Raw genomic sequence first — 15935 nt, 5'->3', positions numbered from 1 at the left:
ATCAGTACAACTTACATAAATTATGACCGAGTCTATTAAGTAGTACTATATTTGATTTTACACAATGGAGAAATATATTAGTGTAAAAGAATTAGAAGATGCTGCTTTAGCTTTATTACCTAAAAACGCTCGAGATTATTACAAAAGTGGTGCAACTGAGGAATATACTTTAGCAGAGAATCGACGTGCTTTTCAAAGGTAATTCATAGGCAATCTAAAATCATTAAATAATTTTAAACGCAAAAACATACTATTAAATAAAAAATGCATTATAAAAGTAGCAAACTATTACCATGTTTTCGGTGTTATTTCCAATATTTATCCATTCTGAATTGATTTGTAGGCTCCGCATACGGCCAAAATGCCTCGTCGGCTTAGCAGCTTGCGATTTATCTACAACAATATTCGGGGAGAAAGTGTCAATGCCGCTGGGTATATCCCCTACTGCAATGCAAAGAATGGCCCATCCTGATGGTGAAACGGCTAATGTCAGAGGTACTATATTTTCGTTTATAAAATAAGTTTCTTAACGAAATTAGGCTAAAATGACATAATATTCTAATTTCGTTCAGGGCGGTCCAATTCAGACAGTTGTTTGCATAGGAGATATAGCGCATCTATACAGTTCAAATGTACTCTTTATTATTTACTTAGTGTATTAACACTCTCACGAGTGTAGAGGGATTAGCAGCTAGACTAAATTTGTGTTTTCCACGGCTCACATTTCCCAATTTCTGACTTCGGATTATTAGCTGTTACTGAGAACTAATGATCTTCCAATAAAGATTTTTTTTAAAGAAAAATCGACATTAGGACTAGTTATTGTTATTCAAAATCAAAACATACTTTATTCAAGTAGGCTTTTACAAGCACTTTTGAATATTTTATTAATATTCGTTTTACTTTTTTACTTATATTATTTTGTTATTGCATCTCGTGATTTCTAATTATTGTTCATAGACAATTCAGTGACTAGGTATAGCTTAACAGATCGCATTGAGTGTATTTTCATGGTATTCGAAGCATTCTTAAACAGGTTATTTAATAATGCCATGCCATTGCATGATAATAACCTGTTTAACAATAATGACATGATAACAAATATATAATTGCTAATGAGCCTATTATAATATTATAAAACAAAGGGTACTCTGTTGTTATCTTATACAATACGAAAAACAGGAGAAAACAAATGAAATGGAAGGAAAGCATACAAAATCCGAAATTTATATTTAAAAAAAACGTAAGAAATAAAAATAATAGGTGTAAATAAGTTTATTATAGTTAGATAGACAAATATTGAGTAATATCGTTTGAAATGTGCTTCGCCCTTTTGCCCCAAGGTATCAATAATCAATATGATAAAGATAATAGACGTTATAAATATTTAATAAAATCTTTCAATATATAACAATAAAATCTTAAACGTCGTCACAAAGTTTTGAGACTATTGATATTATATAGATTATTATAGAAAATATAAATCATGATTATACGATTTCATTTTCATCTCAACAATATTGACATTCTATTTTGCACGAAGCGCTTGACTTTCTCATTTCTTATGTGACTAATAATGGCTGCTCAGCATATATGGAATGCTCTTCCAGCTTCTGTTTATCCTGATAAACAGAAATGTAATTCACAGTGGTCAAAATCAAGCAATAGATAAAAACAAGGATTTCATAAGAGGTCTTGTCTGTGCGCATGTGTCGCACAACTGATACAAGTATAATGATCGTTTTTATTGCTTTAATCTTAAGTTAAAATGTTATCTCTTGTTTTGTTTATTTTTATTATAATTATGTAACAGATACTTTCGGTGAATTATTATTTTCCACAGCTGCACAAACCGAAGGCGTGATTTATACACTGAGCACAATCTCGACGAGTTCTATAGAAGAAGTAGCTGAGGCCGCACCAAATGCTATCAAATGGTTTCAATTATACATTTATAACGATAGGCAAATATTATTATTATTAGCTTTTTATATGTACATGTTTATAAAAAAACATTTAAATTCAGGTAATTGTAATATTTTTACAGAGAGGTAACACGAAAGTTAGTGTTAAGAGCTGAACAGGCTGGATTTAAAGCAATTGCGCTGACAGTTGATACTCCCCTTTTTGGTATAAGAAGAGCTGATATTCGTAATAAGTTTACTCTTCCAAATCATTTGAAGTAAGTTTGTATCATGTCAAAGCAAATGTCAAAATGTATAAGCAAAAAAGTGTATGGAAAACATAATATATGTTATGCTTTTAAAGAATATGCAACCGAAACGCTTACACTAATTTTAAAATTTATTTGGTTTTTCTTTTAGATTAGCAAATTTTGATGGTCATTTATCCACAAAAATACATAGTACAGGGGATGGCAGTGGTTTAAATAATTATGTTAATAATTTATTTGACAAATCTTTGACTTGGGGTGAAATAAAATGGTTAAAGAGGTGAGTATTTACTAAACTCTAGAGTCGGACTAAAATCTACAGACTTATTCTACGGGTATGATTAATTTATTTAATAAGTCTGAAAGTGGAGATTTTGACTTGAGTTAATATTTCGAACTTCTTACAGCATAACTAAACTACCTATCGTTGCAAAAGGAATATTACGTGGCGATGACGCAGTGCGAGCAATTGAGGCAGGGTGTGACGGTATATTGGTGTCAAACCACGGCGCGAGGCAGTTAGATGGTGTTCCGTCAACAGTAATTTGATTTTTTCCCTTTAATTCTATTGTCAGACAGACTGACAATTATAGGCCACTTGACTGTTATCACAATCTATAAACATTGGCGCCGTAAGAACTATTTTAAACATCACTTACTTCGCAATGCTCCACTTACCTTGGCAAAATTACCCGAATCAAGATAAATTATGCAATTAAATTAAAATAGTTATTACTTTTTAGATTGAAGCTCTACCTGAAATAGTTGAAGCTGTAAAAAATTACAATGTCGAAGTATTTTTGGACGGAGGTGTAACAACAGGAACAGATGTGTACAAAGCATTAGCTTTAGGAGCAAAAATGGTAAACTAACCCTTGGTATGTTTTTTTAAGGCCTTTTACATTTAAGATAGAAAATTTTCTGTCTAATGGCTATAAAGTAATAACATATTCAAGGAAATGAAGCGAACACTCAGTGTATTGGCTAATTATCTAAGCTTTTATTCACTGGTATACTAGCAATATCGGTTGACAATCGCTTGCTTACAATATTTCTAACATTATTGTTGGGAATAATATAATACAATTTTTTACTAAATAATATTTAGTAAAACGTAGTAAAATCTCTTTGTTTTTGATTAGTTCTGTGATTAGTCTTGTATTATTATATTTGACTGTAAGCCTGAAGGATATCTAAAAGTATTATAGTATTTATTGATGAGTTAAACAATAGAATAACTTTGATCATATTACAAGTAAGACTAGAAATACTTATGAAATATGGATACTGCCTTGTAGGTCGTATATCATATTATCTTATTTAGTACGAAAACTGACTTAAATATATTATATTTCCGATCAGTAAACATCACTAGCTGTGTATCTATTTCCACACTCAAATTAAAACATAGTGATCTGTAAAATGTACATATTTTAGGTTTTCGTCGGTCGCCCAGCTATATGGGGCCTAACAGTCGGCGGTGAAGCCGGTGTCCAAAGAATGTTAAGTATATTCCGAAAGGAACTGGAATATACATTCCAAATTGCGGGTCAGATATAATTTAATTGGGGAGTAAAAAATATCAGTGATATTAGTATTCCTTATAAAGCTTTATTTATTTAAATCAATCGAGATTTATAAAACGCAAAATTGCATAAAAATGCATTTTCAATTTACACTATCGACTGCGACTTCCTGAAGCAAATTTTAAACTTATTTTATGCTTATAAAACTTTTACATTACACATTTCTGACTATTTTATGAAAATGTTCTTACAGGTACTCCAACCATTGAAGACATTACGAAAGATATGGTGCGTCACGAGTCAGCTTACAGCAGATTATAATTTCGTCAGTTGACAAGATCTTATATCAAATGTTTCTTCAGTGTGTTATTAAATGAATAGTTGGAATTAATTGATTTATTTTATTATGAGTTTCCGATATAAATTATATAATACACTTGGTGTCATGTAGTGTTCGTTGGGCCACATAGTTCTTGATATTTTCTGAAAGATGATTAAATCAAATTGTACGTTTTTTATAAAATTAGATTATTAGAAGTCGTTTGCAAAGTCTTTTTACATTACCTTAAAGTCGCATCCGTACATGTTTATACCGAACTTCAATCTTTTAACTGTTTGTTGTAATTTTGCATCATTCGTCATTTTCTGTTTTAAGGCGATAGTATCGTTGCATGTATTGCAAGAACTTAAATTATCTTCACCGCTAAATTCTCTTTTCAATTGTGTTTCGTTTTCTTTTTCGTTAAAATAGTTCGAAATTGCATCTCTTTTACGCATATAATTTGTAAAGCTGTTGCTACAGAACGTTGACACTGCTGTTGTACTAGTTGATACATCTTTGCAAGTCGAAGGTTCTTTATTTCTGAATATATTTTTGAAGGAAGTGTAACTTTTAACTAGTGTTGTGCAAGATCCATTGATGATATCGATAAATTTGGCGCCAATCGTTTTATTTTGTATTTTTTTATTTTCTGACGTTCTTTTAATATTTTTAGTTTTATTAGTCCTAGTGTTAATATGATATCTTGATTGTCTTTGAGTCGCAGCTGATTTCATAACTGATATTCCAGAAGATTGTGACATAGAGTTAGACTTGAATGTTTTAGCATTGCGTTTTGGTGTTGAAACAAAAGGTGGCGCAAAATAGAATGTACTATCTTTGTCCTCCTCTTGCGTCAATGGTGGATCACCAATTTTAGGCATACCTTGCGTAAAATTATTAGCGGTTTGGTTACAACAGGGTAGAACTACCAAATTGTTATTAATATTTTTTCTCCTGATAGAATCATGAACACAACTTAATGTTTGACATCTTTTGTTTTCTAACGATTGTTTTGGATGAGCTTTGAATAAAAATGAAAATGATAAATCATTGTTAGCTGCGTGAAAGGGTTCATCTAAATTATCATAATTGACTATGGGTCTAGTGTTTCCTCTTAAAATTTCCTTTTCATCAATAGTTGTATCATACGCATGACCATATTGAATATTTTTATTGAAGTTAATGTCATAATTGTTTTTACGCGCGGTGTTTTTATTACGACCGTAATTTATACTTTGTGTTCCAGTTAATTCTTTTAAAATATTACGGAATAATTCATTTGTGTCATTTTGTTTGTTGTTGCAGACCACATGTCTTGATGGATGAGACTCTTTTGCCATGGGTTTCCTTATACTTCCGTCGATACCATTTATATTATTATTCTCTTTACCAAATTTCCTTAAAACTGAAAAATGGATTAAATTCACTATCGACACGTTCCATATCAATATTATCATCCTTTATTAAAATAAATCGATAATTCTAATCATAACATCACTTGATCATAACATTATGTATCCACTATCTAACATTTAAGATAGGATAGGATTTTTTTTAGTTAGTAGTAATTTTTTACCCCTCCAATTAAGCTTAAATCTTGTGCTCGGGGTCTGTTAGAATTATTACATATTCGTAAAATGTAGTAAAATATTCTGTCTCTAATTTACATTGTCTTCGGTTAGATAGTACATATAACATTTGAGAGTCGCCAGAAGGCTATGTTAGGGAATGCTGGAGGTGAATGCTAGAGGAGTGTAGAAACTCTGTAGTAATAATCAATATATAGTGTATATAGTAAGTAAATAAGACTAAGAATTCAATAGTGATAGGATCGAAGTTGCGACTTTTTACATCGCTAGGCGGCCCGTAAATCATTGCGTTATTGACGCAGCGTACTAAATAATTCAATGTTCAAACTTTCTAAAAACCCAGTAGTAGGATACTTACGAGCTGTTTACTTGTGTATCTAAAATAACTACAGGATCATATACATACCTTTTTGATATGAAAACAGAATGATAGAGACCCATTGGCCTATCTGGAAGCAAACAGAAAACATCGCAATACTTCATACGTAAATTAAAATAAATTATACTCTCAACACTTCTTCAGTCTGATAAATAGTAGTAACTGCTATATGCCCGTGAGGTATACTTTACCAAATTAGAGGCTCCGTATTTATGCAAAAAGTACCGCAGATGCTCGAATATATGAGACGACTCCGATACTACGACATGATGATTTTCATTCGTCGTGTTCTCAACAACAGTGTTCAGTAGTTGCAGGCAAAATGAATGTTGCAAAGATTCTCTGTAAATTACGATTTTTTCCATGAATGAAGCAATATCAACATAAACAATAATATAATGAATAACTTACTTGTTTATTAGTTTTGTTTATTATAAAATAAATATTCCAGTCATTCCGTATATTTGAAAATGCAAATGAACCGAGAAGGTTGATTTTGTATATATATTGTAGGGAGCGTTTAGAAAAGCTTAACTTTAAATTGTCAACCTCGATTTCCTATGTGCGTTCGCTGCTATCTTGAAAAAAGGGTTGAATTTTATTTTTTGGCGTTAACTGAGCTGTGCTTCGTGCTACGAGAATTATGCATTTATGCTCTACAATTTAAGTCCAATTAGACCTACGACATATCCAAAATTCAGTCTTCTCGGCTGATTTACATTTCTCGGCCATTTTTTTGTATACAATGACTGGACTAAAATGTCATCAGTGTTATTAAGACGAGGGTATTCTACTAACACACTATCATTATCAAAATCGAATCGAAACGTTATTGTTGCTGTTCAGCGGTTTACGTATTCTACTAACACAATGATTAAGTTGCGGTTGGGTCGAAATAGGATCGGAATATAATATGGATCGTATCATAACCGATATAAATAATTAGATTAAATTGAGTCTTATTTTTGAGAGGAATAGTCGAATTTGGATCGCAATACAGTCGGGAACGTATCTTAACCTTATATGTTAGTAGGATTTACCCCCAGAACTGCGCCCATTCATACTATTTCATTTTACATAAAATTGTCGGTTATTTTATGTTTGCTTTAAAAGGTAGACACAATGTATTAACTTCGATCATAAATTCTGAAAATATGTAACGTCAAATCGGCAAAGATATAATAAACGTAATGTAGCCGCCGTTTTAGTTTAAAAAGGAAATGTTCAGTTAATATTGAATTTTGTTAAAACTACTTACAAAGAAAATACTCTAGCATTAGTGAATTTTAATTTTACCTAGTAAATATTTTCATTCCATTGTTCTCGTGAAACAATTTCATATTGCGACTATGGTTTGTCAGTAGACTTTGCAAAACAATAAACATATCAGAACTTCCTCCACGACATCGTCGTATGCACTGCAAGATGTTTAAATATTACTATTTTTTCTAATTGGTATTTTTTTTATTAAGCCGTTATTCTCTTTTCGAGAGTGTAAACTGTTATTTGGTACTACTTTTGCCGAGGATTTCTCGACCTATTACGACCGAAAATCTATTTGGATGCGGATTGAGAATCAATCTTGAAATCGTTAAAAAATACTGTAATTATATACATCTCACCAAAGGTACTATATGTGAGCAGAATGTCTGATTGATAGAACAATCGCGGCAAGCCTCGCTGATACCTCGACATATGGCTTTCAGGGTGTCTTGATGCTGACAATATATAACCATTTTAAGTACAACAAAATAAAATTGCAAGCTTATTATAATAGTAAAAACTAAATATATTATCGATTTGTCTTTAAATTCCTACCCAACAAATGAAAATAGTTAAGTGTTAAAAGAGCGCACTATACCAAAAAGTAACCAAACAACTCGGGTACGGCAATTCAAGCAGATATTCTTGCCACCTTTAAACGATCAAAGCATTCGCATTTGACGATGTCAATGAGCACAATGTACTTACTTACGTACTTGACACAAACTTTGAAAAATCTTTTTCTAATCGACCCTGAACATACATAATATAAGCACGAAAATCAAACATTGAGCCTTAATTTTATTAGTGAGCGAACCGTTAACACCAAACCACCCAGAAATTAGACCGTATAACAAATAAAACATAGAGCACTGCGGAGTTACAAGTCGTAGAAAACGCTAGCTCACTTAAACCCACTGGTACCTACTGGTTAAACCCACTCGTACAAGTCAGCCTCAGTCAGTTCAAGTTGTATTGAATGACAAAAACAATAGGATTACGATAGCTAGCGCTGTTCAAACAAGAACCAGGCTAATCCTCTTGGATTAGCCTGATTCTTGTTACAAAGCTTACAACGTTTCCGCTGTCGAAAATGACTACGGCACACACTCCACGTCTCCGCAACTGAGGTGCTTTGTCTCACAGGTGACATCCGTAGGGTGTTATTTTCCAGAACCATCACGCGATTTGAAAAATAAGGCGTACTTTACAACTTAATGAAGACCATCAAACAGAACTAGATTTTAACTAAAAGTAATAACATCATAAAAACCGAAAAAAAATTGTGTAATTTTTTAACGAAGCTTACTAATTCTTAGTTGAGTTCATTTTAAATTTAATTTGTGCAGGTACAGTTTATAGTAAACTTGAATAAATATAAAAAAAACTATATATGATAATAACTCTGTAGCAACTTCATACCATCATAAAACTTATAAAGAGGTTTGTCATGGATGTTAAAATACCACTGACTCTCATCATATTTTGTGCATAGATATGTAAAGATTTCTTCCTCGTTTGTCCCTTGTCATTAATATATAGCAATGCACATATTAAATTAATTGCGATTGTTATTTTTTCTTGGACTTCGCTATTTAATACGATAACAATTTTTTCATACAACGGATCGCATTTTTTAATGCCGTCGTAATTTGTTTCCTGTTGATAAAAAATATATTTTATATAAATACTATATAAAACATATTCATAATATGCAAACCAAAATTTTTTACTAAATAAACTTACCGGAGATAGTAAATATATTCCTATAGTTGAAAACAATCGTGTTAAAACATTTATATCACATGTGTTAAGTACTAATTCTAACACTTCTTTTAAATTTGATCGCGTTTCTGATATTGAAGTGTTCTAAAATCACACATTCGTAAACATAACATTACAATTTTTATTTATAAAATTGCAAATTTATTAAATTTATACCGTTTACCTGCTTTAGCGTAAAAGTTCTATGTTCAAAATTCTGCATTGTATAACTATAATTACTAAAAAATTTACTATTATGTATTATATTTCGTACTAAATATTTTAATTGAATAAAAATATTACTTCCTTTAATTTTTCCCGCCAATTTTGGAAGGAAGTTTATATACTCTTTGGGCATATTATTTTAAACATAGATAGTTTGTTTACTACTACTACTATCTATGAATAATTATTAAATTAAAAGTTAGAACAGCTGTTCGTCTCAAAATTAAGATAAATAAGATTTATTTTATTATTATAACATAACACTTGAATGCATATTGGTGTAAGCAGTGAGGATTCTGTAATAAATTAAATATTATAGTAATCTGTGGTAGTGGATAAATTATCAACTGTCATTGTCAATGTTAGTTTGCTTAATACCAAACTATTTGGTTGCGGGCTTCGGCAAATTAGTAATTTGCAATTGTAACCAACGAGAATGGTGGAAAATTTCATTTAATTTTATTCCTTGATCATATTCATAAACTGCAGTTTACATTACTTTATAATAAAGATGGATGTCGGCGAACTACTTTCTTTTAAAGTAAGTATTAAACATCAATTAAATAATGAGTCCTAAGAAAAGAAAATAATAAAAGACATTCTAATTTGTAGCCCACACCAACTCCTAAAAGACCTAATGAAGACGATTTGGATGATTCCGATGATGAACCCAAACGCTCCGGAAAAACTCGCCGCCTAAACAAATCAGCAGATCGTTTTGCTGCTAATAGAGTTCTCCCCAAAGAACCAACAATAACAGACAAAGAACGAGAAGATATCCTTAGATTTGTTGAGACTGAAGTAACAGAGGTATTTCTAATTTTTATATTTGAATGTGTTAAGAAACCATTGTACCTCTTTTCAGCATGCATGCTCAGTATATTGCATGCATAGATGTAGTTGTTGTTGCCAATGCCAACATACATGCCCAACTAAAAAACCAATATTGAGGGGTTTTTATTGTAATAATGGCAAGGTCTCAAACAGCTAAGAATCTTTTTCTGTCCTCAGTATTGTTCATAAAGTTGTTTTGATGATTCAGGGTGAAGTTCTCGATGACACCACTGTAAAAAAATTAGTACTAAACTTTGAAAAAAAAGCACTCAAAAATAGAGAAATGAGAATAAAATTTCCGGACCAGCCAGAAAAGTTTATGGAAAGTGAAATAGATTTGTTTGAAGCACTACAGGTAACAAAATGTTTGTTATATTAACCCTATGTTTTTCCTATTTAAAATTTTGAGTTTCAATATTTCACATTAAGGCTAAGTATAGATTAAAATGAAAATGTAATGTTGTTTTTTATTGCTACAAAGTACTTTTGAGACTGCTCAGTTGTCCCTGACAAAAACATCAATTCTATTAATCCAAGCCATTATATTAATCCACCTATTCTAATTTTTAGGACTTAAGTGCAGTAGCAACAGTTCCTGACCAGTACCCTTTGCTGGTTGAATTAAAATGTATTAATTCTATATTAGAATTACTTTCACATGACAATACTGATGTTTCTACTAAAGTTGTTCATCTTTTGCAAGTACGTAAAAATATGATTTACCATCCAAAACAGTTTTATTCCAATAAAATATATTATTAAATAAAAAAATATTTTATAAAGTATTTTATTTTATCAGAAAAAAATATTTTAATTGAAATGCTTAGTGATAATTTTAACAATTGTATTGTTTTTTCTATTATGCATTTATTAATTTTAAAATTCCATTTAGGAATTGACAGATGTGGATATTTTGCATGAGAGTGAGGAAGGTGCCGAGGAATTGATTAATGCTCTAGCTGAAGCAGAGTGTCCAGCTTTACTACTTCATAATTTGGCACGTCTGGACGAGCAAGTACCAGACGAGAGAGATGCTGTTCATAACACATTAGGTATAATTCCACAAGAGCACTTAAAACTAATTTTAAATAACATGCACTATATGTCCCTCATCATTTATGTTATTAAATTTGATGTTTAATCTAATTGTAAGGCAGGCAGGCAAGGTATCATTAGTTATTGTTTGCAATATATTAGATTAAAAATCTTGTTATTTTTCTAGGCATTATTGAAAATATAACTGAGTTTAGGCCAGAAATGTGTGTTGAAGTTGCTAAACAAGGTTTCATTCAATGGATACTTAAAAGACTTAAGGTAAATTAATTTAACATACTATTTCCTAACTTTTTCAATAAATTGTAATATATAACATGTAAGAAAAATTTATATTGAAATTTAATAATGAAATAAAACATTTCACAGGTAAAAATCCCATTTGATGGCAATAAATTGTATGCTACTGAAATTTTATCTATACTTCTACAAAACACTCCAGAGAACAGAAAGTTGCTTGGGGATTTAGATGGAATTGATGTTCTGCTACAACAATTAGCGGTAAGTTGATATTTTGAACCTCCTAATGCATTCTTTTTTTTTTTGCATTAAATACCGATTATTATTGGTGAAATTAGGTTGCTTTAAACCAAAGAAAAAAAGAAACAGGAGGCATCTCCTAATAATAAGATAAGCCTTTTAAGAAATATATATTAAAAAAAAGTGTAAATATATGCAATTATTTTGATTATAGTTCTACAAACGTCATGACCCAAGTGGAGCTGAAGAACAAGAGGCTATGGAAAATATGTTCGATGGACTATGTTGTGCATTAATGGAGCCGTTAAATAGAGATCGATTTCTTCGGGGAGAAGGGTTACAGCTCATGAATCTTATGCTTAGGTGTGGTCCCCTTTTTCATTACATTAACTGTTCAGTGTGGTTTATTCACATTAAACTTTACTTTTGTAATATTATAATCGTATGGGCTTTATATATTGGCTCTCCTTAATGGGCTCAACTATGCAAAGAGTTTTATTGAATGGTATTAGTGTAGCTAAAAAACCTTTTAAAATATTATTATAAACAATTTTTTTAGAGAAAAGAAAATGTCCCGTAATGGATCATTAAAAGTTTTGGATCATGCATTGGCAGGTCCAGATGGACGGGATAACTGTAACAAGTTTGTTGATATATTAGGTCTTCGCACTGTGTTCCCTCTTTTTATGAAAACACCGAAAAGGAAAAGATTGCTAACAGTTGATCAACATGAAGGTTCGTATAATTTAATAATAAACGTATTAATTAAGAGTTTGCTATAAAATAATGTACATAATTTTTTCAGAACATGTTGTTTCTATAATAGCATCGATGTTGCGTAACTGTCAAGGCGGTCAGCGGCAGAGACTTTTAGCTAAGTTCACTGAGAATGATCTTGAAAAAGTGGATAGATTGTTGGAATTGCACTTTAAATATATGGACAAAGTAGACCGAACTGAAAAAGAAATGGAGGTAACATTTGAAAAGAAAATTTTAATTTACCCGCGTTGAAAGTTTCTCATTAAAAAGCTTAATTTTATAAGTAAAGATAACTAGATGATGTCTGATAATACTAGTAATGCAATGTGCATTACTTTTTTATATTTTGTTTTGTACCTAATGATCCGTTACGACTTGCGCGCTACCTATTGTACGTAGAGCCTATTCCAATGGGAGTAGAAAAACAGATAAACAAACCATAGATTTACGCATTTCATTCGATTAGCTATTAACTCAGCTATATTGTGCACTACTAAGAGTTTATGAATAATATATCTTTATTTATAATACAACGCTATTGGACTTAACCATTTATTTCTACTTTAATTTTACTTCCAAAATTCCGATAACAGATTTTTTTAAATTCCGATAACTCGTTTGGAAATAATTAAATCAAACAAATTATATTTTTTATTTCAGCAAGATGCTGAAGACTTGGATGACGACGCACAGTATTTGAAAAGGCTATCCGGCGGACTCTTTACTCTACAGCTCATTGATAGAATTATTTTAGAGGTACATTCACAGTTCACATTTCTTATTACATATATATGTAACTATATACTATATATATATAACTGCTAAACTATAAACGTACAGCAAAATACATAATGAAATGTTATTAACTAAAGAAACTTAATCACTTTTTATTGCCCGACCGGGTGTTTGAACCGAGGGCCTAGATCGAGGCAGATAAATACCATAGGGTAGTGATCCCCGTTAGACCTGCCGCATACATTTAAAATTGTAACTAAATAATTTTGCTTATATCCATTTGCATAATATCTGTATATCCTTCCTCACCAGGTGTGCACGGCGGGTCCGCCCACAATAAAACAGCGAGTGCAACGTGTGCTCTCCTTGAGAGGCGGCTCTTTAAAAATCATTCGTCACGTTATGAGAGGTAAAGTGTTTAAATGATATTGTTCTATAAAGTTAACACTGAACGTCAACGATACAAGGGCCATATGTCGATTTGAAAAATCGCAGGCTCTATATTGACCTTTTAACCTATTGTTTTGCCAATTCTACAAGCTTTCCACTTAGGTGGAGGGGACGATATCAATATAAGCAGTCGCTTACAAAAGCATTGCAAGCATTTTTTTACAGGGAACCCTAATTATACTTGTAGTCTATTTAAAAATACAAAATTACAATGCTAATCCGATAACTATGTATTGTCAGAATTACAATAAATTAAAGCGTCTATGTGATTGTGATATTTGGTGAATTGCAATATATGTAAGTAAAATTAATTTTAGTTTATATAAATACGATGAATAACATTATTTACAGAGTACGCGGGTAACTTGGGCGACGCCGGTAGCGAAGAGTGGCGTCAACAGGAGCAGCAACACATACTGCAACTTGTTGACAAATTTTAAAACACCATTAAATGAGCTGCGAAATATTTTTATAGTATTTTAAATAAAATGCAATAAATAAACATTAAAATATTTGTATTTTCTGTGCACATACACTAATATAATATCGGTAACAGTGAACAAAATACATAAAAGTGCATAAATAAAACTAAAGTTTACACATTTTCCGTTCTAAAATTACAAAAATGCACGTTTGGGCTTTCCAAACAGTCACATGTATCACAATAGCGTGGGTTCATCTCCTTGCTGGTGCCACGAGCCTCAAGATCATGTATACACATCACACAGTCAACAATTCGATATTATTAGTACCTAACCCCCGCCTAATCTTACAGTACATCCTCGTTAATTCTAAAAACTACGATAGAAAACAAGTGATCAAGCGTTTACGCGAATTAACTCATAAAAATAAGAGATAAAAGCAGATTGAGAAACTGCATTGCTATGCTGTGAGAACTCACTTCAAATCTCATTCAAGAACTGATATATGGGGTTTATCTATCTTTTGACTATTCAATGTCCCATATCATTTGCTGACAAAGATCGTTTTCTGAAGTCAGTTTCAAGCTTGTTCTTACAAAAAAAGCTCTGCTGCCTTGTATACACAGATTAAGTCAGCTTATATCATTCAATTTCTAAAGTAGTTTGCTGACAAAAACGTGTTTGAAATAAAGTAAATTCTTCGTTAAGCATAATTAATTCCAGCTCGATTATGTAATTTAAATATAAAAATTTTTTTAAGAAACCTTGAGTAATTATTACGTAAAATATGAATTTATTCGCATAATTCAATCTAAGATTTGTTATTATAATTTATTTGTTTTTTAATATATTAAAATGCATATTAATTATAATTAGTATATAAAGAAATATAATTAATAAAAGGTATTCTGTTTTGAGTCGATATTTTAAAAGAAATAAATTTTGATTGAGTCCAAATTTCATTTAGAAGCTGTACCAAGTAACCAAAGATTCGTGACTTGGTATAAGTAAAGTAATTTTATAACTTTTTTACCTTATAATGTCTTTGTCACAGACTGCAATAATCTGGAAAATTTAAAAGATAACAATAAAATGTAAAAAGTTGCTTTATAAAATTTAAATGCATAGGGTTAAATATAAAATTGTGATTTGCAATCTTAAATTTAAAGCAGAATGGTAATAATACTTACAAGTTTTCTTTAGGAACAATGATTGTTAACATACATACAAATAATTCCTCTATTTTGCCTTATGTGAATTTAATTTAGTCCGAGGCCAAGTGATTATATTCTTTCGTCGTAAGTCTACATTATCTATCCCGTCAATTGAAACTCATACTTTTAAACAATTTAACCGACATATTCCTATCGAACTGTGATTACACTTATTAAAAAACACTAGACGCGTCAAATTTCATAGGATCAAGCTCAACGCCACAGAACTCAATTAGTATGATAGCAAATTCACGATAGTTAGGTTAATTATGTCTGACGAGTTTTTCTTTTAAATTATAAAAAAAACTACTGATAATTTTTCTTTATCAGAGGTGACATGTCACAAAAAAAACAAGATTAGGAAGGTAAAGTTAATAATACTCCAAAAACGACAGAAATCTGTATGAATGTATGAACTTAAAATTCTAACATTGACTTATGACGTAAGAACTTGGCACCCGATCCATTCTAATTTATTTCTAAAATAGTGAGATAGGCCATCAAATGGACCATCGGATGGTAAGTGGTCACGAACGCTCTCGACATAGTCATTGTCCTAATATCAACAGTTCCTTACACCGGCTTGGCGCCGCCATCATTGAACCAAGATTTGATTATCTGTCATTACACTGGCTCTATCATAATTGAATCTGAAATCTTTCACAATACAATGATTGCGTATTTGGAGGTAGAATAATGGATTAGTTGGAAATAGTTCCCCTAACGAGCTCGCACAAAGTCCTACCA

General features: G+C 31.2%; 3 protein-coding genes across 3 annotated transcripts; 2 read left to right on the top strand and 1 right to left on the bottom strand.

Annotated features, from left to right (window-relative positions):
- Nucleotides 1–16: 16 nt before the first annotated feature.
- Nucleotides 17–4090, top strand: LOC125070114 (2-Hydroxyacid oxidase 1). Its single transcript, XM_047679818.1, has 9 exons — nucleotides 17–198; nucleotides 344–495; nucleotides 1844–1964; nucleotides 2048–2182; nucleotides 2325–2453; nucleotides 2581–2713; nucleotides 2917–3036; nucleotides 3611–3722; nucleotides 3953–4090. Exons 1-9 carry the CDS (start codon nucleotides 65–67, stop codon nucleotides 4018–4020), a joined length of 1104 nt encoding a protein of 367 aa, XP_047535774.1. The 5' UTR covers nucleotides 17–64; the 3' UTR covers nucleotides 4021–4090.
- Nucleotides 4019–7725, bottom strand: LOC125069192. Its single transcript, XM_047678599.1, has 7 exons — nucleotides 7612–7725; nucleotides 7286–7407; nucleotides 6181–6331; nucleotides 6017–6059; nucleotides 5289–5426; nucleotides 4264–4664; nucleotides 4019–4182 (listed from the first exon to the last, which is right to left on the bottom strand). Exons 1-7 carry the CDS (start codon nucleotides 7723–7725, stop codon nucleotides 4096–4098), a joined length of 1056 nt encoding a protein of 351 aa, XP_047534555.1. The 3' UTR covers nucleotides 4019–4095.
- Nucleotides 7726–9607: 1882 nt separating this feature from the next.
- Nucleotides 9608–14064, top strand: LOC125070106 (beta-catenin-like protein 1). The gene is made up of 13 exons (XM_047679810.1): nucleotides 9608–9782; nucleotides 9854–10051; nucleotides 10284–10430; nucleotides 10646–10777; nucleotides 10968–11127; nucleotides 11298–11389; nucleotides 11498–11629; nucleotides 11823–11971; nucleotides 12168–12343; nucleotides 12414–12580; nucleotides 13028–13123; nucleotides 13415–13511; nucleotides 13904–14064. The coding sequence occupies exons 1-13, from the start codon at nucleotides 9753–9755 to the stop codon at nucleotides 13990–13992; spliced, it is 1665 nt and encodes a 554-aa protein (XP_047535766.1). The 5' UTR covers nucleotides 9608–9752; the 3' UTR covers nucleotides 13993–14064.
- Nucleotides 14065–15935: the final 1871 nt, after the last annotated feature.

Source organism: Vanessa atalanta, chromosome 2 (genome assembly GCF_905147765.1).
Source record: "Vanessa atalanta chromosome 2, ilVanAtal1.2, whole genome shotgun sequence".
NCBI classification, from domain to species: Eukaryota; Metazoa; Arthropoda; class Insecta; order Lepidoptera; family Nymphalidae; genus Vanessa; species Vanessa atalanta.
This window is presented reverse-complemented; position numbering and strand designations above follow the sequence as displayed.